The sequence below is a fragment of the Porites lutea genome, chromosome 11 (assembly GCF_958299795.1).
Source record: "Porites lutea chromosome 11, jaPorLute2.1, whole genome shotgun sequence".
NCBI classification, from domain to species: domain Eukaryota; kingdom Metazoa; phylum Cnidaria; class Anthozoa; order Scleractinia; family Poritidae; genus Porites; species Porites lutea.
In genome coordinates, this window is record NC_133211.1 from 7,496,811 (window position 1) to 7,520,175 (window position 23,365).

The window sequence follows — 23,365 nt, forward strand, 5'->3', positions numbered from 1 at the left end:
CTATCCCTCCCTAGGAGTTCAAGAGAGGAGGGGTTTAACTAGTGGATGCCACCCATAACTCCCACGTTCGACAGTTTTTACAATTGTTCTTTAAAGCGACTTTGAGCTAGAACCAGAACATTAAAATCGGAAATGAAATAACAGCTGTTTTGTTAATTTAACACAAACGGAAGTTTTTTACCTGAATGAAAACCTGGCATTGCAATTTACATTTTTAAACAATTATCAAACCAATATATTTTAGTCTTGTACCTCATGGTTTTACTTTATGTTCAGAGTTGATCTTTATAAATTCTAGTCACAAACCTGTAATACCTGAATGTTGTTGGTTTTTGTTAAGATGCTTTAGCATCGACAAGGGTTAACCATAGTCTCCTACATGGGGGAGGAAACTCCCATACAAAAGAGACGGGGATGCTTTTCGAAACATAAGAATGAAATCCCTAAAGAGACAAATCTGAGCGCGGCTATGGATTTACGAGCCTAAGAAAACAGACGACATTTCGCGACGCCACCACTGGTTTCTCCGCGAAATGACGTCTGAGAAACGAGCGCAGAAATTCCATACTGATGACACGTCACTAGCCTGATCTGCATGGGTGGTTGTTTCTGATTGGTCGTGCCGCTCATGAGATGTTTTTCAACCAATCAGAAGTACTACCCAGAACTGGGTAGTGACGCGTCATCAGTATGGAATTTCAGCAATTTCTGCGCTCGTTTCGCGAAATGTCAAGTAAAGTTTGCGTTTGAATTGATATGTTTCCCATCGCCTTAATGAAAAAATATAACTCATACAAAACATTTTGTCATTCTGATTTTATTATAAGATCATTCATGCGATAAGATTCACATCTGAAACACATTATTGTCAGGGATAGGGCTGCCTTTTTGTTTCACTGAACAAGTATATCCCCCAGCTAACACTAAAATCATTCCAGATTTGGGTGGACTGATAACTATAAGTCCCAACCGGGATTCTTTCCATGAAACCGGCCCTAATATTTTTTATTTCAGTTTTGAAGTACTCACAGTTGCCTCATATGTGACCTTACAACTCATTCTCTTATTAGGGGGCGGCTTTAATGGAAAAGGACGAAGCAAAGCTGGCTTTTTTCGATTTGAAATATGAAAATAAGAAGACGCACGTCGGTTACGAACGAGATCAACGTTTTTCTGGCCTTAAACCCCAGAATGCTTAACTTACATTCGTTCCGGTTGCATTACGGAGAATTTCTTCTCTATTTTTTGTCTGTAGAGTGATTTAACTTGAACCGTGAAACAGTCTGATACTAGCATATGGTGCAAAATATGAAGAGGTAAATAAAAGTAGACAATGGAGTTAGTGCATAATAGTGCGTAGTATTCTACTACCTGTTTCACGGGTTAAGCAAAATCACTCTAATGACCTTACTTCATTCACTACTCATATAACCTTTTTATTCACCAGACCACTAATTACTTAGAGAAGGTGGATTTCGGTCAAGAGTGTAAGACAGTTAGAAGGATCAATCCACCCAAAAACATGCTTTTATTGCTTCAACCCGAGTTATTTTTGGTTTCTTTTAAAACCAAGTCGTCCATTGCAACCGAGTATTCTTGATCCACTTGCTTTCTGTTAATGTACTCAGCGAGGATGTAACCAACCATGCTGATGGTCAACACCAGAAGCAGAATTATAAGCTTAACCCTGATGCACAGAAAGTTAGCGTAAGCAAAAGCCAACACAAAGCCAAGAGATTCCCAGAGACGATAGTTTGAGAAGGCAGGTTCTTGGTTGTCGTGGAAAAACACACCGTACATAGCTGCGAAAAGAGAACAAAAGAACAGAGAGAAAAAAAAAAAAGGAATTATGCCACTAGCGACCGCAGATTATTCGCGCTTTCAGCTCGTTTGATTATATAGCTAGTCAACTCTGTTTTAACGCTTTTACTCAGAGTGAATAATGCAGTCTTGTGGTTCTAACTTTTGAGTCTGTGGACAAAATCTCATGGTGAGACCATTCAAATGAGAGCTCTTTGACAGCACTTTTACGTAGTACAATTTGTTCCATTCAGCATTTAACAAAATGAAACATTGTTGATTTGACTTTGAACTCTTTGGGAGTGAAAAGGTTAACAGACAACTCTGTAAGACGTACATCTCCCCCCACAAAAGAGTTGGTTACTGCGACTCAAATAGACGAATTAAAAGCCATGTTCACTCTATACCGGGTAGCTTTCGCACCCGGACGAAAACGATACCCGATAGGCCGGGTTTCTGTTCAAATATAAGAGAGGTGATTTCGGCGAAATTTTTGTAACGGAGCAAAGCTGCGCCGCGCCCATCTCTAAAGTGGAGAGTCACATATCGGATAGGTGTTCATACTATACCAGGTAGCTTTTAGCGTTGGCAAGAAAAGCTATCCGGTATAGTGTGAACGCAGCACATTCTTTTTTGCAAATTTAATCCAATCAGAAGCCAACTGGAAACTGTCAACGACTTCTGATTGGTTAATGTCTGCATGAAAGAATGTGAATTAAGTAAAGGAGGTCACACTTATGGGTTCCTTGCTGTAATACTAGTCAAACACATCGCGCCCGGCTAGCTCAGTCGGTAGAGCATGAGACTCTTAATCTCAGGGTCGTGGGTTCGAGCCCCACGTTGGGCGCTTTGTTTTTATGTATTTTTTTACAACACAAAGCAGAAACAGGAAGTTATGAAGGCTGGATGTAATTTTATCATATCTCAAACCGGAAAGTAAATCTGTGTAACTTAGAGCCTTATCTTCCATCAAGCTCGATTTTTTTCAGGTCCATTTTAACCGTCTCCTTTTTGAATAGATCTGTTATTGTGAAGCTGCGCATGAGAGTAGGTAAGAGTTATGTGGAATTGCATTATGGGACTGTTTTCTGGAAGCCAGCTCTTCTTTCATTGGCTGTTTGTTTTCATTCGTCAGTTCTCCAAAACAGTCCCACAATGCAATTCAGCACAACTCTTACCCAATCCTTAGCGCAATCTTAAAATGGATCACCGCAATTAATAGAGAGATTAAGAGTCACGTTTACGGCAAACGGCAAACGTCAGATTCAAGTTGAGAATTTCTCAGAATAGAGAATAAGCAGATAAAAACTGTCCAGAACAATTCTTATGGATAAAACTGGCGTGAAACTGCTTACTTTTTGTGAAGAAGTAATAAACAGTATACGACAATTAAGGGAAAAAATTGATCATGTGGTACAAATCCACGTTTGCCGTTTGACGTAAACGTGAATCTTAATCTCTCTGATGCAGTTATTAATTTACCAACGGAATCACCAAAATGTTTAGTATACAGCTCATTTTGGAATTTGATTTGAATTCAAACTCATCGCGCCCGGCTAGCTCAGTCGGTAGAGCATGAGACTCTTAATCTCAGGGTCGTGGGTTCGAGCCCCACGTTGGGCGTTGCGGCAACAGTTTATTTTTAGAGTAAATAGTTTGAACTCAGGAGTCATTTCATAAGTAGCTAGGTGGAATTGTCCGGTGAGTGTAGCCCTGAATAGCCTTATCATATTTTTAGTTAGTTTTTAACCTAAGAAAACTGAATAATTACATTTTGAACCAGAGATAAAAACTTAAAATTATATCGATTGTCGCCAATAGACTAGTTCCCATTTTGTTCAAAGCATGTTTTTACCCTGGCAAAATAATGATTATTATATTCGTGTATTATTTCTACAGTAAAGTATACATGTCCCCACGAAGTATGCAACTACAGTAGTGTGTCCATGTCAACTACTAAGTATTTATATTGTGAAAATAAAATTTACTGTAGCAAAGTAGACAGATGATAAAAGCACAGTACAGGGGCTTGGTATTCAGACAGAACTTAACAGAACAAAAGTAGTTAACCTTAATATAAATCTGAGGGGTGTACGGTAGCTATAACAACCTGGTAGCTTGGCAACATCGCAAGGTCTTACTGCAGATGGATAAATACGGGACTAACTTGACAGTGATACCAGCTCTTACCATTGTTCTGGATTGTACATGGCATCTATAGGTATTTTGATATATCAGAGATCTAAGTGGTTCGCGACGGTTGAGAAGGGAACTGGGCCGAGTTAACTTTCGCAAAGACTTTTGGGACTGTAACTAGGGACACCGGCGACTCCCCGGTAACGATCCCAGAAACAATTGCGGGATACTTTTCGGCACCAGTTTCGTTATCACTTCTAAAGTGGCCATTAGTAACAATGTGGTTACCTAGACATTAGTAAGCAGTCGCCGTAAAGTGGTTATCGGTTTGTGCGCAACACGTATACTGTAAGGTTGCAGACGACCAACTCCTGGGTTCAAATCTTTCACAATGTATTCAAAGGAACAGAACTAAGTCTTACCATTGATCTGTGTCTGCCAGACAGCATCACAGTATCCCAGTAGGGCAGCGACTATATAAAACACCCATATCAGATTGTAATCTGGCCGCCAAATCAGCATGATGATAATGACAGCGTAATGAATCACCGCTCCGCTGATGAATACAGGAATTCTTCCCGTGTATTTGGTCAGGCGGCCAAGGGTCAGCGAGAAAAACGCGTCTGTTGCACCGAAGCAAATCATAACGAAGCCAACACGATGGATACCCAGTGAGCACGTCACGAACGCCTGAATAAAAAAATAAATAAAACAAAACCTTTTGCAGGGCTTTAAAATACAGATGACATTGCGCGTTCATTTCAGATTTCGAAAAAGGCCCACTTTCAAAACAAAGCTAATTATAAAACCTTTCTTGTGATAATGAGTTTCATTTGCATGATGATGTAAAAAATAATTTTCGTATCAATGGCTTTGCACTAAGCCTCGCTTTAAAACAGAGGCTTGGTGTTAACTCGAAAATGGTCAATTGTAACCACACCTTAACCACTTAAACAAATGTAACACTAATTGATGAATCCCTTACAGTCTCAAAGGAGTATCTCTTTACACAGTACAAACTGCCTATCATTATCCTTGGCCAGTGGTTGCATTTTTAACTCCAGGACAGTTTATTTACAATCTGTTGCTATAGCTTTTTCTTGAGTATTTATTGTCATTGTAATAAATAATACTAATATATAATTCAGAGGTGACAGTCTATAAGCGATATTTTTGTTAGCAAATTAAATATCTAACCGTCGAAACCCGTTCATCAGTAGGATGCCTAAAATTCTACGGTTGATTTTGAAGACATTAAATCCTTCTAATAAATAATTGCTTCGAGCTCACGATTACCAAATTTCCCAAGAAAAGCTCACAGAAAGAACACTATATTTTAGATATCATAAAAATATTGATATAATCAAATTCAAGTAACATACCGAAGTAAAATCCCCAAATGTAAAGGCCTGTTCAAGCCCACTGAATATAGTCAGCGGTAACACCAGCAACATGCGCCTGTCTCTCAAGTGCTTGATAGTGGCGATCAGCAGACTTATACTCGACTCCTGTTCCTTTCTTCGGTCCAGGTCCCCTGTGAGGCGGTCGAGTAAAACGATAACAAATAACACAGCGAATACCCCGATCCCCACGTAAATACTCAAAAGCTTGATAACCAAGCTACGGTTGTACTCTCCTGTGGTGTTACTCAGGGCAGGGGGGTGCTTACAGAAATTTGCCCCGCAAACATCACCAGCGTTGTCCCGGAACGTGTCCTCCATGCCCTGTTGGAGGACAAGCGATGAGATTAGGTTGCCCCAGATCTGACCACTCTGGAAGATCAGGAAAAAGATGCCAAAGTAACGTGTTACCACGGCGTCTTGGGTTTCACGGCTCAGCTGCGAGTAGCGAATTCCTGTTGTGGTAAGATAGGCGCATTTTGAAGACCAAAGGGGTGCCGCACACATACCTGAAAAAGAAAAAAAAAAAAGAGGAGAATACACAGTCAAACTGTCTTCAGCAGTCACGCTCTGATATACGGTTACATACTAAGGTCTTTATAGCCGTAATACTGTCAGCAGCAACAACAATAACAAAGATTTCATTATTTTTCCCCGAAAAAAGAGTAAAGGGTGGGAAGCGGGAGAATTAGGGGGAATTTACCCAATAATGCTTAATATTTCACAAGCGCCATAGTCCTAAAAACGGAGGAATCCAAGAAAAAAAGGGGGGTGGGAGCCAGGAATGCTAGGTACGGGAGGCGGGAGGTTTGAACCCCCTATCACCCCGCTCCCCTCTCCCGACCCGAGACGTTAAGTGACCCTTGTAATAGTCCTTGACGTCTATCAATTTTTAACGATTGTGAGAGGGTGTTTATTGGATAAGAGTATAAGAGGAACTTGTTAAAAAGAGACAATTATTTAACTCACAGAACACACCTAAAAAGAAACAAAACATAACAACCATTTACTATCCTCGTGAACCCACCGATGATTATAGACGCAGGTATAAGCGTTCCCCAACGAGCGTAGTAATTGGATACTGTGTACAACACATATCCCGTCATAGAGAGCACCAGAGTCCACTTGCAACCAAGTCTTCCAATCACAAATGGGGGAACAAAAATACACGATAAAATCAGGGCTGCATAAATCACGCACAGCGATGCTAGACCCAGACCCTCATCCTTGTTTAAGCTGCTCTGTAAATTTTGAAGGGACTGGAACGCAGTGAAAAGAAAGAGGAAGCCAAAGCTGATTACGAAAACATTTTTAGTGATTTTTCGCTTTTCTTTCTTTCGCTCATCTGGCGTGATTTTCTCGTCTTCCTCATCTGGAACTAAGCTCCTGGCTCCTGTGTCTGTTGTCATTGCATCATTTTCTGCCATCGCTTCTTCTGTTTTTGAAAAACTGTAGAGAAAAGTGTTAAATAATTTGTTGAATTGTTATTAGAATCCACGAATCAAACAACCTCGTTTCCAGGTTCTCTCGCTCCGTAGGGACAGGTAGGAGAGAACCCTTCGAACTAAACGAGGTTGCTACCTCAGAACCTGCATTTTCCCAAGTTGGCCTAAACAGCCTCTTACAAAAATGGTAATTAGCCCAAATTTAGGCTATTTAGGTTCCTACTAAGGTTCTTATTATCTGAAGAAAAAATACCAATACCTTGCAGCTAAGGGTATTTAGTGGTATTCAGCTCATTCCTTGGGTAAGACCTGTATACCATAACAATTTCAGTTGGAGTGATGAGGCACCTATGTCTCCAAAGAGAATCCTGACTCTTGACTTATCTTATTTGGCTAAGTGTACAAACAATTTTTTCAAATAGATTTTAGAAAAAAAGAACCGGTTTCAAATTTTAGGTTGAGCAGGTTCTTGCATAGAGGGGCCTAACAGGCAAATTTTAGCCCAATAGGTTCTTAAAAACCCGGTTCTTAGTCGACGATTTTCTACTGACGGGCCTTAAACGGATACAGTATGTTGCCCAGTATCCGGACGGTACCAGTATCCGGACACTTGAAACAAAAACTCAATTTTTGAGGCGCCCTTTTCAGTTCTCGGTAAACGAAGTATTCCGATGAAAGCTGAACACTTCAGCTTTAAGATGAAAGTTTTGGCGATTTGAAAGTTTGCGAAACAGTCGCAGAAGACGCCCTTCTGTTCAGGTGAGTAGACTGTTTATGGCTAATATTTACGCTGTTTACTGCGCAGTAAAATTAGTGCTGCTCAGAAAATGTGTGATATTTTCAAAAGAAGATTTATTTCATATCAGTAACTATAATTAAAGCTTAGGATATATGATATAGTCGTACAATGTAATTCTACTCAACTCCGTATGGAAATTTTCTTCACTCATTCAGAGGCGACGTGATTTCGTGAGCACGGCTTGTTTCGCGTGACTGCATTTTCTATATATAACCGAAAGCGTCTGAGTTGAACCTGGAATTCTCATACTTTCCCCAGTTGTGACTGCTAGAATGGGGTTGTAACGGTCTGAAAAATGTCACAAAGGGATTGGGAGATGTGAAAGAAGGAGCAATTAGTGCTAGAAAAGCAGGCTTATTGTTGGGACTGAGCATGAAGAAATCAACACTGAAGGTCAGACTAAATAGGAGAGTGACCTTTGACCGTCGGATTGAGGTCCCTTCCCCAAGCCTTTTTTTTTTAAAAAAAATAAAAAATGAAGAAAAAAAGTCGTTTGCAGATTGGCTAATTGAGCTTGCAAACTCCGGCTTCGGCATGTCCACGGACGCCTTCCTTAAACCAGTGAAAAAGTTCCTAGACAAGGAAGTGAGAATTATACCATTTTTAAAACAACCGCTCGCGTTCCCCACCATACCCCAGTCATTTGTTATGTTTTATTTCACGATGCTATTGTAGGTTATATTTTTGGAATCGATTGCCAGACTACTTTGCAAGTGCAAGAGAAGCTTATAAGTCGCTTGCCTGTCGAAATTTATGTACAATTACTTTGTTATTGTTGTGTCCGGATATTGGGCCAGCTGTCCGGATACTGGGCAACATAGGAGCTCTGCAAAAATATTAATTTTGCAATGGAAACAAAGGCAAAAAAGTTAAACTGTCTCTCGTCATATTAAGGACTAACTAGATTTTCTCTGGGCCAAATTTCAGAGCTCATGCGACTAACAAAGGAAAGTTATTGCAATGTTAAACGGAAGTGTCCGGATACTGGACAACATACTGTACCTGGAGAAAAGTCCTGCTATTAAAAGGAAAACGTTGTGGTGAACTACGTCTGTTTTGACAGAAGAAAAGGTTTTATGCTCTTGGAGTAGTTAAAAGAGATTTTTGATATCATTTTTCAAAAAAGGATCACGGGTCGTTCGAGTGAAGGAAAACGAAACTCTGTAATCAGGGTCGGCTGGGGGGGGGGGGGGGGGAGGGGTATACCAGTATACCCGAAAAAAATTCGCCAAAATACCCAAAATTCATCCAAATATACCCAAAATTAATCGAAGGTATACTTTATTCCTGAAATTCAAAGAAAGTGATATACCGAATACCCGTATTTAAGCTGCAATATACCGTATACCCGATTTAAAAAGTCCCTGTATACCGTATACCCAAAAACCCTGGCCGACCCTGTGTAATGGCAAGGGAAAAACACTGTTGCAAAATTTTTAAACTTTGCGTCTATAAACTTCTATGAAATAATTTTAACTTGATTAATTTGCGTCAGGAAACAAAGCGTCCCCAAAAACGTTTTTATACTTCTCTACAATTACAGTAAGAAAATGTCAGTTTCCGCATTCCGAAAAATGTTTTCTTCCTTGACTCCTCGAGCGAGGAACGCGAACACAAAATTCGCGCCAAAACAGAACAAAGCAAGACGCGCATGCACAAACACAAAGACGTGCAGTTGCGACTGATCTTTTCACGCTCGATGTGTACTTTTTTTTGGCTTAGAAAAGCCTAAAACTCGTAACCTTTCTAATTATTTTCTGCGTAATAGCGGTTGGAGAAGCAGGAGGAACAGAACTTACAGCACTGAGGTACGACAATATTGATTCCAGCCTGCAGATTTAGCTTTTTTTAGCGCCTTTTCGATCGACCCAATCATTTATGGTAACAACTCAAGAGAGTTCATAACTTGATAACTTTAATTTGTAGCAACAAAGTGAGGGTAAAGAATGTCGAATCTTATCATGAATAATACATTCATTCGTTCGCTGTTAAAATTGTTCCGTTTAATATTGAAGACGGTGTATTTCGTCGTTGAATTTCGAGTTTGCAAGCTGTCTTACGAGGAAGACGAAAATCGACTCAACCAGGAAGTGAAGCAAAGGAAGCACAAATGTCACTCAATTTTCTTCACCTCCAAACGTCCGAAAGTTCGCATAAAAGTCTTCATATGTTGGACAATATGAAAAATATAAAGGCAACTTCTTAGCCTCCACTTCTTAGTATTTTCGAATTTAACGTAATAATTTTGTAAGACACGGAGTGTGTTTCAGACGACATTTCCCCAAGTAAACACATGAGGGGAATGAAAGACGTGTCACGAAATTAAAGTAAACACACACGCTTACGCACAACTGTTGGATAGTTTTCTAAAAGTTCCTCTAATAATTAAGCACGATTTCAATTTGTTGTTATTCAGAGTAGTTAATTATCAGGTTTCCTCGACTTAAAAGGACACCAGTTTACACGAACTCGCTTTAAACCCAACATGTTTTTGTTTTAGGTATGTTATTGTCACTATTATATCCTATTATTACTATTATCATTATTATTGTTATTATTATTATTATTATTATTATTATCATTGTTGTTGTTGTTATTGATATGATAATGATGATGATGATGATGATGATGACGATCATTATTCATTCATTCATTCATTCATTCATTCTCATAGCATTACATCCTTGCATTGGGAACGGGGATCGAAGCTAAGTTCTCTCACATTGCCGGGGCTTGATTGATAGTTCCTTTAGCAAGGAGTGTTTTTAAAAAAGTCTGGTTCCCTCGACTTAAAAGGACACCAGTTTACATGAACTCACTTTAAACCCAACATGTTTTTGTTTTAGGTATGTTATTGTCACTATTATATCCTATTATTACTATAATCATTATTATTGTTGTTATTATTATTGTCATTGTTGTAGTTATTATTGATATTATGACAATGATGATGATGATGACCATGATCATTAGTCATTCATTCATTCTCATAGCATTACATCCTTGCATTGGGAGTGGGGATCAAAGCTAAGTTCCCTCACATTGCTTGATTGATAGTTCCTTTAGCAAGGACTTTTCTTAGAAAGTCGCCTTTTGGACTTTAAGAGGAAAATTCCTAGGACATGTCTGTGCTGATTAAGGTTTCCCTTTACTGTGCATGTTAACATCTTTATCATGAGGAGATAAGCAGCCCATAAAAAAAGTGTGAGAATAAGGAGAGAAAAATGCCCAGGACCGGGTTGTTCAAAGCTGGGTTAAGATAACCAGGTGTTAGTTCGAAATTTGAATTCAGATGTGAAAGCTTAAAAAGCAAATTCAGTTTAATTCTTTTTGTCAACAATTTGATGATTGGCTACTCTAAAAAGAATAGGGAAAATTGTCCGAGAAAATACTTTTGATGAAAGGGAAAAAAGACCCGGGTTAAAATTTATCCCTTGATTAGTGCTAATCAGCCTTTGAACAACTGGGCCCAGAAGTTGAAAGTAGAAATTTATTCTATGTTTGTCTCCTTTGACACATAACCTGATTTTAGAATGTGCCAGTGCTGATCATGCGTACTTACGAGCAATGTGAGAGTGTTTGTCTTGTTGACTTTCATAGGCAATGTAAACAAACGACAACATCTTCAAACCTGTACGTTAAAATTTAACAAAATTAGGTAGAATTTGCTCAAATCACACTTCAGTCAATGAGAGCCTCAAAATAAGTGTTGAACTAAGGAGTTTTGTAACACAATTCAGTCTCTCGTAAAAGCTATTTCCTTAAAAATTTCAAAAATTGCTTGCTACAATTTTGTTAAGTTGTTTTTAAAAAATTAGGTTTACTATTTATTGTAAGCTACGTGCAAATACATGAGAAAATCTAATGACTGGATTTTGCCTAAGCCTAATAAATTCAAAAGTTTAGGCTTGTTTTCCATCATCCTTGCTACTATGACAACGATCATAATCTAACTTTTAACCTAATTAAGGTCATGTTTTATAGATATATTTTGTCCGCTCCAAATTTCAGCTTTATACCTGATACAAGTGTTAAATAATACCCCCAATGAATGGTGACGATCCACAACCTATCAAACGGTGTTCAGCCACTTTAAAAGATTTTTTTAGGCGCGGTTAGACTGGGGGAATAGAATAACCATTGCTGATCATTTCTGACCTTTGGGTTACCTGACAGACCGAGGTAATTCAGTCCAGTTTCCCAATATTAAATTGATGCCTCACGGAAAAAATTTCATTCGCCGCACGTGTTAGTTTTTCGTGTTTTCTCAGGCGAACGAACTGCAAGCGTGAGGCGAGCGAGGAACACGAGACACGCGCGAACTGGGGAAGACGCCTGCAGAGAATAGAGTTAGCCTTTATCCGGAGAAACCAGAGAAACGAGTGTGTGTGCTTATAGAAGATCAATTTGAGAACAAATTCTCACGTTTTGGCATCATTCAGTTCAGTTTTATTTCGGCAAAGTAAATTACAATGCAAGAATAAATTATATAAGAATTGTAAGTCGGCAAGGGAGCCCAGAAGCAACCAGAGGGCTTACGAAACCTGGGCTCCCCAGTCACAAAAATTTTGTTTTTGTTTCGAGAAATATTGGATCCACAGCCAGAAAAAAACCCTTCAGTCCCTGTTGGACTTAGGGTGGGTGTAATTGGGGGTATGAAAAACAAAATTCACGACAATCAGAATTGTGTAAACAAAACACCCTGATTGCGTTCGACGTTAGGAGAACGCTTCGTAATCTTTGGGGATCCTGTGGTCGATGGGATACCTGTGCATGCCAGGCGTGAAGATTCGAGATTTTTGGTTACTTGGACGGGCGATGTTCAAAATCTGCGCCATTTTGAATAATTATTAAGCGCGCGCACGAATTTTAAGCCCAATAGCCGGCCAAAGAAATTGCGGGCTCACCTGGTGGACATGCGCACACAACTATTTTTATGCGCAAGCAACTATACCTCGTGCGAGTGCGCACGCAACTATACCTCGTGCGAGTGCAAGCTGCTCGTGCGTCCGTGTCGCCTCCGTGGATATCTTTGGATTATTCGGTAAGTTCATTTATTTTTCTCAAACTTCATGCGATGTTTCTTAAAAAGTTCATCGCTTCAACTTGTCAAAGCCTTACCAGGAAACTTTTTAGTACTCCAAGAGCATGTAGAAAGCCCGATGTCGGCGTTGTCCGAACTACAACAAACCGAAGACCTTCGCTGCTCTCCTGCTTTGAATTGATGTCCTCGAATTTGCCGAACAACAAAGCAAATCAACCGATAACTCTGACACAAAGTTGTCTCAAAGCAAATCTACCAAGCCATTGTGCTTTGACCCATAGCGGTCACAAATACAAACCAAACAAACCGAGTCATTGTACTCGGTGGCCATTGCGCCAAATGACCCGTTGTGGTCACAAAGCAAATAAACCGAGTCATTCTGCTCGATGGCCATTGCGCCAAATGAAAAGTGACAAAAGTCAAATGGTTACCGGGCTGATAAGTGGTGATTGTAGTTCACAAGATCATGATAAGGCTTTGACAAGTTATTCTTCTGAGAAAATTGAAAATCATAGTGTAACTATTTCTGAAAATGTTGAAGTTCGTAAGAAAAGAGTGAATTGTCAGAGGAAAAGGGACAGGGAACCATCTCGCGTTCCTGTTAAAATAATTCTAAAGGCACTAAGTAATACGAAGTCTAGGAATAGAATCAAGTCTTTTGTAAGACAACATCTTCCAGACAGTTCTTTTATCACTAATTTATGTAGAAATTACAACACCTGGAAATTCTGGTATACCAATGATCATTATTATAGTAAATTTGTTTTTTACATGAACATACAGAAAAGAAAATTTACAACAACAGATAACTATTCTACATGTAACTGTAGACAAACACATATCCGTGTGGCAGATTTAATGAATTCTGGTGGAAAAAGCTTTCCTCAAACTCATAATGATAATTCAAAATTAAATGGAGGTATGTCTCCTGAGAATGCTGTTAGTCATGATTTACCATGGGATTGTTTAACTGAAAGGCTTCGTCTCATAGGACTTATACCACATGATGTAGGTGGATTTGGAGATTGTTTCTTTAAATCAGTTTCGCACCAACTGTATAGGACTGCTGACTTGCATCTTGAAATTCGTATGGCTGGAATTGGCCATTTACAGAGTTACCCAGAATTGTATATTGAAAGCATTTCTAATGATCACTGGAATAACTATATTCAACAAATGTCAAAACAAGGCACATGGTGTGATAACATCATAATGCAAGCTGTGGCCAATGCATACAACTGTGTCATTCATATCACACAGTCTAATATAAATTCACCTGAAAGTACAATCTTAACTCCTGTTGCTGATCAGGATGGACGAAAGACAATATTTATTGGATATATTAACGAGTTGCATTATGTTTCAACATTGACTGACAAAAACAGTAGATATAAAAACAAACTCACATGCATAAAGAGAAAATTATCAGAAACCAATGAAAACAGACATGGTAGACTTCTTAAGCACAGAAATTACATGAAAAGAGTCAAATATACAGAAACAGCTAATGAAAGGGCAAGCAGACTTGAAGATAAGAGAGGCACTTATAGAAAAACAATGTCTGAAGAAACTGCTGAAAAGCGAAAAGAGAGACTTAAAAATAAGAGAGACACTTATAGAAAAAGAGTGTCTGAAGAAACTGTTGAAAAGCAAAAAGAGAGACTAAAAAGTTACAAAGACTCTTATAGAAAAAGAACGTCTGAAGAAACTGTTGAAAAGCGAAAAGAGAGACTTGCAAATAGGAGAGCCAGTTATAAAAGGTCTCAAACAATTTCTGCAGGACAAAAAGAGAGCTCTGCTGGTCCAGTTCACGAACAAAAACATGCACAAAATAACATGAACGATTTTCATAAGTCCAATCAGTATTCAGTTTGCCAATGCACTGTCTGTTTTGAAGCATGGCCATTGAAATCCAGTCCAAGGAAGGTTGATCACTACCAGTGTCAGAGGTGCATACGAGATAAACAACAACCAAAAAAGTTTTCTAAGGAAAATGACATGGTGCCATCATTAGTACCTTTACAACTGCAGGGGTTAACCCAAGTAGAAGAAATGCTTATTGCACGTGCACTTCCTGTTATGCGAGTTTACATAAAACCTGGTGGACAAAGGGGCTATTCAGGCCACTGTATCAATTTGCCTCAGGATATAGCTGAACTAGCACATTCTCTGCCTAGATACCCAAAAGATCTATCTGTTATTGTTGTTAAGATGAAAGGTAAAGAGAACAGTTTTAAAGATGTGACAGTGCGAAGGCAAAATGTAGCTGATGCACTACAATGGCTTGTTAATAATAACTCACACTACAAGGACATAACCATCAATCAAAATTCTTTAAATTCTTTACCAGAACATGGTGTTCCACATGGTCTTCTCTCGGTTGAAACAGAGAATATAGATTTGGATGCCACATGTGAACCTGACTTAGGTCCTCAAAATGAAGATGACATTGTTTATAATGAGGGTACTGAAATGAGTAGTTTTCTGCCTATTCCAGAGTGTCAGCAGCAAGAAATAGAAGCTGTGCGCCAACAATTGTCTAATGATTCTAATCACTTGCCCTGGCCAACAGTTGGCAGTGAACCATTAAACGAGTATGTAACTCCCTTTTTAGCAACAATGGCTTTCCCAACATTATTTCCAGATGGTAAGGGTGATCCTACTAACCCATCATTACGCCGAGATATACCACTCGGAGAAAGAGTAAAGCACCTTTTAAAGTTTGGAGAAAACAAGAATGAAAAATGGGTATATCGCTTTGCTACTCACCCCAGATTTGGTTACTGGGCATTGAATATGATACAAAGAAAACGTATTCTGCAACAGACAGGCATGTTCCTAAAACAAAACCCAGGAGAAGCTCATTTGACTGCTGAAGAGCTGCGGCAAATGGCAACTAGCAATAACACAAGTATGTTTATATCTAAGATATCACGCTATCTTAGTAACATTACTGGTTCTAATGCTTATTGGCACAAAGCTAAAGAAGATTTAAAAGCAATAATAGCCCATGCTGGAGCTCCAACATTCTTTTTCACATTCTCCTCTGCTGATATGCATTGGCCTGAACTTCATGCAATTTTTGGCAACTCAGTCAGTAATAATTCAACTGACAACAAACGGCAGAATGTGATTAACAATCCTCATATTACAGACTGGTTCTTTACACAGCGTTTAGAAAGTTTTATTAAATACTGGTTATACAATTCACTAGATGCTGAGTGGCACTGGTACAGATTTGAATATCAAGCTAGAGGTAGTATACATTGTCATGGTGTAGCAAAGCTGAAAAATGATCCAGGTTTATGTAAACTCTCAGAAACAGCTCTAAAAGGCTATTTGGCTGAAATGTCCACTAATACAGCTGAGCAAGTCAATATACTAGAACTCAATCAACAGATAGTGGATGGGAAAAAGGCTTCCCAGGTAGTTTGTCAGTATGTAGATTGGTTATTGTCTACATATAATCCAGATCCACCAGATAATGGCACATGGGTGAAGCCCTCTATTCATCCTTGTCAAAAGCGTCACAAGGACCTTGTAAGTTTACAAGACTCTGAACAAGATTATGTTGATTTGTTGAATACTGTACAAAGGCACACTCGCTGTAGTACAAACTATTGTCTTAGAAAGAAACAAAACGAAACAGAACTGAAATGTAGATTTAAGTTTCCATTTGAACCTTGTGTTAATACAAAACTAGAGTTTGAGCCCATTCATACAAAAGATCGAAGCACTCAATACAAAGCAAAGATCATAACAAAGAGGAATGATAGCAGACTCAATAATCACCAACGACTTCAGCTTCAAGGCTGGAGGGCAAACTGTGATATTCAAGTGATCATTGATTATCATGCATGTGTTGAATACCTTGCAAAATATGCTTCAAAAGGTGAACCAAAGTCACCTGTAATGAAACTTGCATTTAATTCTATTGTCCGTAATTGCAACAACAATAGCAACCCTACAAAATTGATAAAAAAAGTGATAATGAAGTCACTTGGCCAACGTGACTTCTCTGCACAAGAGACTATGCATCATCTCATGTCACTGAAACTTGTCAGCTCATCATTTAATGTGGTACCTATTAGTCTAAATGGTTCACGTAGAATCAAAACTATAACAAATGATGGAGATACTGTAACCAATGACTCATTGCTTGATACTTACGCTAAAAGGGAAAAATATATTCAAACCATCCCAGATATAATGGCTCTTAATTTCATTCATTTTGCAACAAAATACAAACTTGTCAACAAAAAACTAACAGTTCAGCCTCATAACATGATTCCCAGAGTTTTTCCAGTATTTTCTTCCAATTCAAAAGGTCCAAATTTTGGACTTTATTGCAAATATCAGTTACTTAAGCACAAACCTTGGCATACTACACAAGACAATGCCTGGGATTGTCAGGAAGGCACTGATGAAATATACATCACAAAATGGAAGGAATTTCTACAAACACCATATGCTGAAGAGCATGTTCCTGACTGGTATGAAAAACTACAAAGTGTACAGAATAACACAGAAGAGGAACCAAATATAGAGCAGTCTTCAGAAGAGCTTCCACAGCGTGAAGAGTGGATGGATTTAGCAGATCTCATACCTGGGTATTTTGTTAACCAAGATAATATAACACAACAAACCTCTCAGCCTGATTATGACTGGCAAAATGACAAGATTAAGTATGCAAATCACTTAATACAGGAAATGCCATCCTGGATAAAAACTAAGAAAGATACTTTGGATTCTACCTTTGGTTTGCAACAACAAAATATTGATGTTAATACATTCAGTGACATGCAAAGACATGCCTACAATATGGTGAAAGCACATTCTGAACAAGCCTGCCCTAAAGATCCATTGCTTCTTATTATACTTGGAGTTGCCGGTACAGGGAAAAGTTACCTCATTAATGCCATCCGAAACCTGCTCCAACACTCTTGTGCAGTGACTGCCACAACTGGCAAAGCTTCATTTAACATAAACGGATGTACAATCCATTCACTATTAAAATTGCCTGTTGGCCCAAGACATAACAAAGAATTAACAGGACAAGGGCTTGTCACATTACAAACCAAGCTGAAAGATATCAGTTATATCCTAATTGATGAATACTCTATGCTAGGACAAACATTGTTTGGCTGGATTGATAGACGCTGCCGACAAGCAACAGGCAAAAATAACGAAGTATTTGGTGGTAAATCCATGATATTAGTTGGTGACCCAGCTCAATTGCCTCCAGTGGCAGATAAGCCATTATATCATTCGAGACCCTCCAGTTCTACAGGTGAACAAGGCTATTTAGCTTATCACATGTTTGGCAATGTTGTAAAACTGTCAGTAAACCAGAGGGTTCAAGGCTTAAATCAACAGCAAGCTCAGTTTAGAGATTTACTCATACGCCTTCGCACAGGAGATTCTAATGAGCAAGATTGGAAACTTCTTTTGGCAAGACAGCCTTCCATAGCATTGAACGTGAATGAGTTTCAAGATGCCACTAGGCTCTATTTCAGCAATGAAGAAGTTGCTAATTATAACTTTGAACAGTTATCAGAACTTCATCAGCCAATAGCCTGCATCACTGCACGTCACTCTAGTGATATAGCTAAGAAAGCAAGTTTGGATGACATGTCAGGTTTACAACCGACCATTTTCCTTGCAAAAGGTGCACATGTAATGCTTACCATGAACCTATGGATAGATGTTGGACTTTGTAACGGTGCAACTGGAACGGTTGAAGATTTCATTTATGCAAACAACCAGCAACCACCAGACTTGCCTGTCGCTGTCATAGTAAAATTTAATGAGTATAGAGGTCCATCTATCAGTGATAGCATTCCACGATGTGTGCCTATATGCCCAATAACAATAACCTCACAGACACTAGATGGTTTACATGAGAGACAACAGTTGCCTCTCAAACTTGCTTGGGCAATCACAATACACAAGAGCCAAGGGTTAACACTGCCAAAAGCATGGATTGACATTGGTCAGACTGAAACTACTGCAGGCATTTCATATGTAGCTATAAGCAGAGTGAAAACACTTTCATCTTGTATTATTGAACCAATGACTTTTGAAAGACTTAAGAGTCTTAAGAAATCCACTAATTTAAAATATAGACTTGAAGAAGAAAGCAGGCTATATAATCTAGCAAATATAAATTGATCCCAAGTTGAGTGATGCGAACAAAGTCACTCACAACAGTACAGCACCCAAAATTGATTAATTAGAATAAATTGATTATGAGGCCTTCAACACATGCATACATAAATGATTTTTTTTTATGGTTATAAATAGTTCACTTTCCAACTACATTTAAAGCAAAGTTCCATGTAATGTTTCAGAGTGTTGTATTAACTAGGGTTTAAAGGTATTTTAAACACCCTCCTAAAACATCTGTATACATCCTTATTTTTTTTTTTTTTCAACAGACAAGACAGAGATCTAATATGGCTTCAGGTATGTATCTCCCGGTCATACTTAAATATTATGGTTATACGTTCCTTTCTTCTATTAAACTAATGCTTCTTGTTTTAAAATCATTTTATAACCTTACCTGCTCTATATGCTCTCATTAATAAAACATATTATTTTGAACATCTAGGTATTAGATGTACACTGTTTCCTATCACTTTTGTCACCCTTTAATGTTCTCATGTAGTTATATGATACAATTTATTTTTCCCACACCTCTTGCATGTTGGTGGCGAACTTTGGCCAAAATATCACTGTTATTTGTACTAAAAATAATCTTAATTACAGTAATTAATGAGTGGTGAACTGCTCCTGTTTTGCTAAATTTTAACACTTCCCCTTCTATTAAGCCCTTCCTTTCTATTTAGCCCCCCCCCCCCCCCCCCCAATGCGCCTTAAAACAATAAGCCCCCTGTGGGCTTAATAGAGGATTTACAGTACATGAAACAAGGAGACTAATATTTACACATATGTTTTTTTCAAATAACACAAGCTACCTTATGCAGTAATCCCATCCATGCCAAATTTATTACATTAATCTAAATATCTTTTTACCTCCTCCTACAGAAAAACAAGACATAACTTGCTTTGTGCATAATGTCTCACCAGTAAAAAAATCTGGACCAACAAGCTACTTTAACTGCCACCTTCAGACAGAGAAAGATCTCATTGGCAGTGTATGCTTTGCAACTGAAAAGAAGGAAACTCTTGATGCAATGGCCGCACAAAGATCACCGGTTAAAATTTCAAATTTTAACATCAGCAATAAGTATGGACGAAGTGATGTAGTAATAAACAGGAACACAACCATCACTTCAACAACAGCTGATTTTCCATACAAAGCACAAGATGATGTCACATCAATTGCATCCTTGTCAAAAGTAGCACCACAACAGCTAGTGTCAATAAAAGGAAAGATATCACATCTAAGTGCGACCAAAACTATAGTCATCCAAGATTCTCCTGTCAAAAAACAGGAAGGCTATATAGTTGATCCATCTGGTTACATAAAAGTTATTTTCTGGGGTGAGCATGTTGACAGCGTCACACCACAGTCCACCTATTTCTTCAACAACTTGAGAATGAAAGTATCTCAGAATCAAAGATACTTGAACACACCAAAACAAGATAATTTATACACCATCAAGGACGCTGAACCCTTCAAACAAACATTACCTGAAGTCAGTGACATCTCAACAACAACAGAAACCATTGGAGAAATACTAGGAATAAGCAGTGTCACCAAATACAACTGTTGTTGTTCATGTTCAAAAAAAGTTACAATCAAGGGAAAAATTGCAGTCTGCGATAACTGCAAAGTAACACAAAAGGCAACCAGCTGCAGTGTAAAGTGGACACTCAAGATCCATATCCAAAACTCCAAACAACCACTGCAGAAGCTTCAGCTACAGGTTTATCAAGAAGCAGTGCCAAAGTTGTTTTCAATTTGTCACTTAATTGCAAATGAAACAACAGAGGAGGAAATCACAGAGGCTGTCTTAAACCTAGACACAGTTAAAGTATGCTTTGACACGCAAACGCGAAAACTTGTGGACATTGAAAAAATTGCCATTTAACATGTTTTGTTGCATTTTCCTTTGTAACAAACCAATCTCTAGTAACTATTTAAGTTACTAATAATTCATGCTATGAGATACAAACACTAAAACTTTTAGATATCGCAAAAACTTTTATAGCACTTAATTTTTGAATTTCATATTAATTTTTCTTGAAACTATTCCATTTACTATTATTCATGTTACTGTTAGAAAAATTAGTCTCGCTCATTTAGTATCTAAACTACATTGTAAATGAGTAGATTCTCATGTTTTAATTATTGCATTTTACCTTGTGACTAATCGAGTTAGTATCATCCAGGGCCCAGTTGTTCAAAAGACGATTACTGCTAACCCACGATTAAAGCTTAATCAAAGATTTAATCTCTTTTGTTTAAAAAGATTTCAAAAGCTAATTATAAGCTGCACATGAAGTCAAATCGAAAAATAAAACTAAAGAGCAAGAATCCTTAAGAAAATCTCTTTTGGTTATTAATTTAACTGGAATAAAAATTGACGCTAACCCTGGGTTTGCTTAATCGTGCTTTGAACAACCCGGCCCTGGTTACTGTTAAGATAAGAAAAATAGTTAAACAATGCTATGACACACAAACACGAAATATTTAGACATGGAAAAAAATCTAAGTTTCATAGCATTTTGAACTTCATCACAGCTTCATGTTCCAGTTCTTGTTATAAAATTTAGTCTATCTCTTTCAGTTTTTCAAGATACTGAGTAGATTGACATGTTTTTTTACATTTTCTCTTGCAACTAACCAATCCCATGCAACTATTCAAGTTACTATTCATGTTACTATTAAAATTTTTTTGTTAAACTATGGTATGACATGCAAACACCAGAACTTTTAAACATTGCAAAAAGTTTCATAGCATTACCAACTTCATAACTTTCTTGAAACTATTCAATTTACTATTATTCATGTTACCGTTACAAAAATTAGTCTCACTCATTTAGTATCTGAACTACATTGTAAATGAGTAGATTGACATGTTTTAATTATTGCATTTTACCTTGTGACTAATCGAGTTAGTATCATCCAGGTTACTGTTAAGTTAAGAAAAATTGTTAAACAATGCTATGACACACAGACACGAAACGTTTAGACATGGAAAAATCTAATTTTCATAGCATTTTGAACTTCATCATAGCCTCATGTTGTTGTTATAAAATCTACTCTATCATTTTCAGTTTTTCAAGATACTGAGTAGACTAACATGTTTTGTTACATTTTCCCTTGCAACTAACCAATCCCTTGTAACTATTCAAGTTACTATCATTCATGTTACTGTTACAAAAGTTAGTCTCCCACAATCAGTATCTAAACTACATTGTAACTAAGTAGATAAACATCTTTGGTTACATATTTGGGTTTCACTATTAAAGTTGCTATTGTTCATGTTGCTCTTTAAATACTTCGTCTTTCTCATTTAATCTCTCAACTAATTTCCTCCTCTGTTTTTGTATGATTTTAGCTAAATTCATTGAACTTCGAACGCACTTATTAATCTTTGATTACTACTAGTCGTAAGGATATTGTCAATCACATCAATGAATTCAGTCTGTGTACTTTTTAAATTTGCATTTTATTTAGACGGACACAAAATGAACTCTGTTACGCCCGACTGAATCTATCTTGTTGATAAGCTAGTAAGCAAGTTTGTAGGTCTTTGTTTTGTTTTGTTTTGTTTTTTTTTTAGTGAGGGGGGCTGAAATACTCCTTCTATTCCTTGATTTAACTGTATGAAAAGTTACAGTCGCGAGTCCTTTCTCCACGACACAGTAAACTATCAAGTAGTCTTTCAAAAATTATATTCCTCCGGAGCTTTATTCAATGGTCTCGCAGCCAGCTACATGTATTTGTGGCGCGCCCTTTGCGAATTTATCTCTTACAAGTACACTGATCAAGGTTATCACAAGTCTGCAGTAAAAATGTCAGGCACGTGTCAGGTGTCCCCGAATTGTTCCCTTGATCGTGAAGTGTGGAAGACCTTGAATTAACTCTTAATAAAAACTGAAGATGCCCCTCTCTTTTTTAATCTGTGAAATTGCATGTATAAGAGTGAAACTGAGTCGGGTAGAAGACTTTATGACACAAATAAGAAGTTAGGAGACCTGAATTTGCGTGATTAAAACGATCGGAGAAATATTAAAAGGTAACATTCACGTGATGATTTCGAAATAAGAGCTAGTCACGACATGTTTACTCTCATTCGCCATGAATTAAGGTCGTACACGTTGTTTCATGATTTGTATTCAAATCGCTGGCTCAAATTCCGAGTTAACATACAATTATGGTAGCTCCAAAAAATGCCAAGTCGCCCCTTAAAGACGAAAATCGCATTCATGCTGTGTGAAATTTCAGAGAGACTTACAGTAATTGAAATTGAGAAGGCATTGTCTGAGAGTGCGTGCGCGTTAGAATTACCCTTCGCCATCAACTGATCAATCGGTTCTGTGAAACTTCATCTGTCGCTTATCCTTGCAATAACTACCAAGGCAGGCATATAAGAAGTAGACATTCAGTTTTTGACTCACTGCATAGGTTGCGCTATTTATACAAGAGCCGGAAGAGGCGGTCAGACTATGTGTACGGGACGTTGAACTTGCGGTATTTTAATGTGACGATCAGCTTAACGAGAACAGAATCATAAAGCATTGTCCTTACCTGAAACAACAAATAGAC

The 23,365-nt window shown here is 38.0% G+C and overlaps 3 protein-coding genes and 2 non-coding genes across 5 annotated transcripts; 4 read left to right on the plus strand and 1 right to left on the minus strand.

The window, feature by feature from the left end:
- Window positions 1-801: 801 nt before the first annotated feature.
- Window positions 802-23,365, minus strand: LOC140952737 (protein unc-93 homolog A-like). Its single transcript, XM_073402179.1, has 5 exons — window positions 23,348-23,365; window positions 6,364-6,785; window positions 5,319-5,845; window positions 4,359-4,626; window positions 802-1,802 (listed from the first exon to the last, which is right to left on the minus strand). Exons 2-5 carry the CDS (start codon window positions 6,761-6,763, stop codon window positions 1,537-1,539), a joined length of 1,461 nt encoding a protein of 486 aa, XP_073258280.1. The 5' UTR covers window positions 6,764-6,785; window positions 23,348-23,365; the 3' UTR covers window positions 802-1,536.
- Window positions 2,575-2,647, plus strand: Trnak-cuu (transfer RNA lysine (anticodon CUU)). The gene has a single exon. It is a non-coding gene; the product is annotated as a tRNA-Lys (tRNA).
- Window positions 3,351-3,423, plus strand: Trnak-cuu (transfer RNA lysine (anticodon CUU)). The gene has a single exon. It is a non-coding gene; the product is annotated as a tRNA-Lys (tRNA).
- On the plus strand, window positions 12,281-22,092 carry LOC140951550 (uncharacterized). Its single transcript, XM_073400828.1, has 3 exons — window positions 12,281-12,624; window positions 19,062-19,089; window positions 19,672-22,092. The coding sequence occupies exons 1-3, from the start codon at window positions 12,517-12,519 to the stop codon at window positions 20,679-20,681; spliced, it is 1,146 nt and encodes a 381-aa protein (XP_073256929.1). The 5' UTR covers window positions 12,281-12,516; the 3' UTR covers window positions 20,682-22,092.
- On the plus strand, window positions 17,190-18,866 carry LOC140951549 (ATP-dependent DNA helicase pif1-like). Its single transcript, XM_073400827.1, has one exon. It carries the CDS (start codon window positions 17,209-17,211, stop codon window positions 18,793-18,795), a length of 1,587 nt encoding a protein of 528 aa, XP_073256928.1. The 5' UTR covers window positions 17,190-17,208; the 3' UTR covers window positions 18,796-18,866.

Coding starts and splice junctions, on each gene's coding strand:
- LOC140951549 (XM_073400827.1), top strand. CDS start 17,209: ATGGATTTAGCAGATCTCATACCTGGGTATTTTGTTAACCAAGATAAT.
- LOC140951550 (XM_073400828.1), top strand. CDS start 12,517: ATGCGCAAGCAACTATACCTCGTGCGAGTGCGCACGCAACTATACCTC. Junction 12,625..19,061: donor GGATATCTTTGGATTATTCG/GTAAGTTCATTT, acceptor TTTTTTCAACAG/ACAAGACAGAGATCTAATAT. Junction 19,090..19,671: donor GAGATCTAATATGGCTTCAG/GTATGTATCTCC, acceptor CTCCTCCTACAG/AAAAACAAGACATAACTTGC.
- LOC140952737 (XM_073402179.1), bottom strand. CDS start 6,763: ATGGCAGAAAATGATGCAATGACAACAGACACAGGAGCCAGGAGCTTA. Junction 5,846..6,363: donor ACCTGCGTCTATAATCATCG/GTGGGTTCACGA, acceptor TTTCTTTTTCAG/GTATGTGTGCGGCACCCCTT. Junction 1,803..4,358: donor CTGGCAGACACAGATCAATG/GTAAGACTTAGT, acceptor CTCTTTTCGCAG/CTATGTACGGTGTGTTTTTC.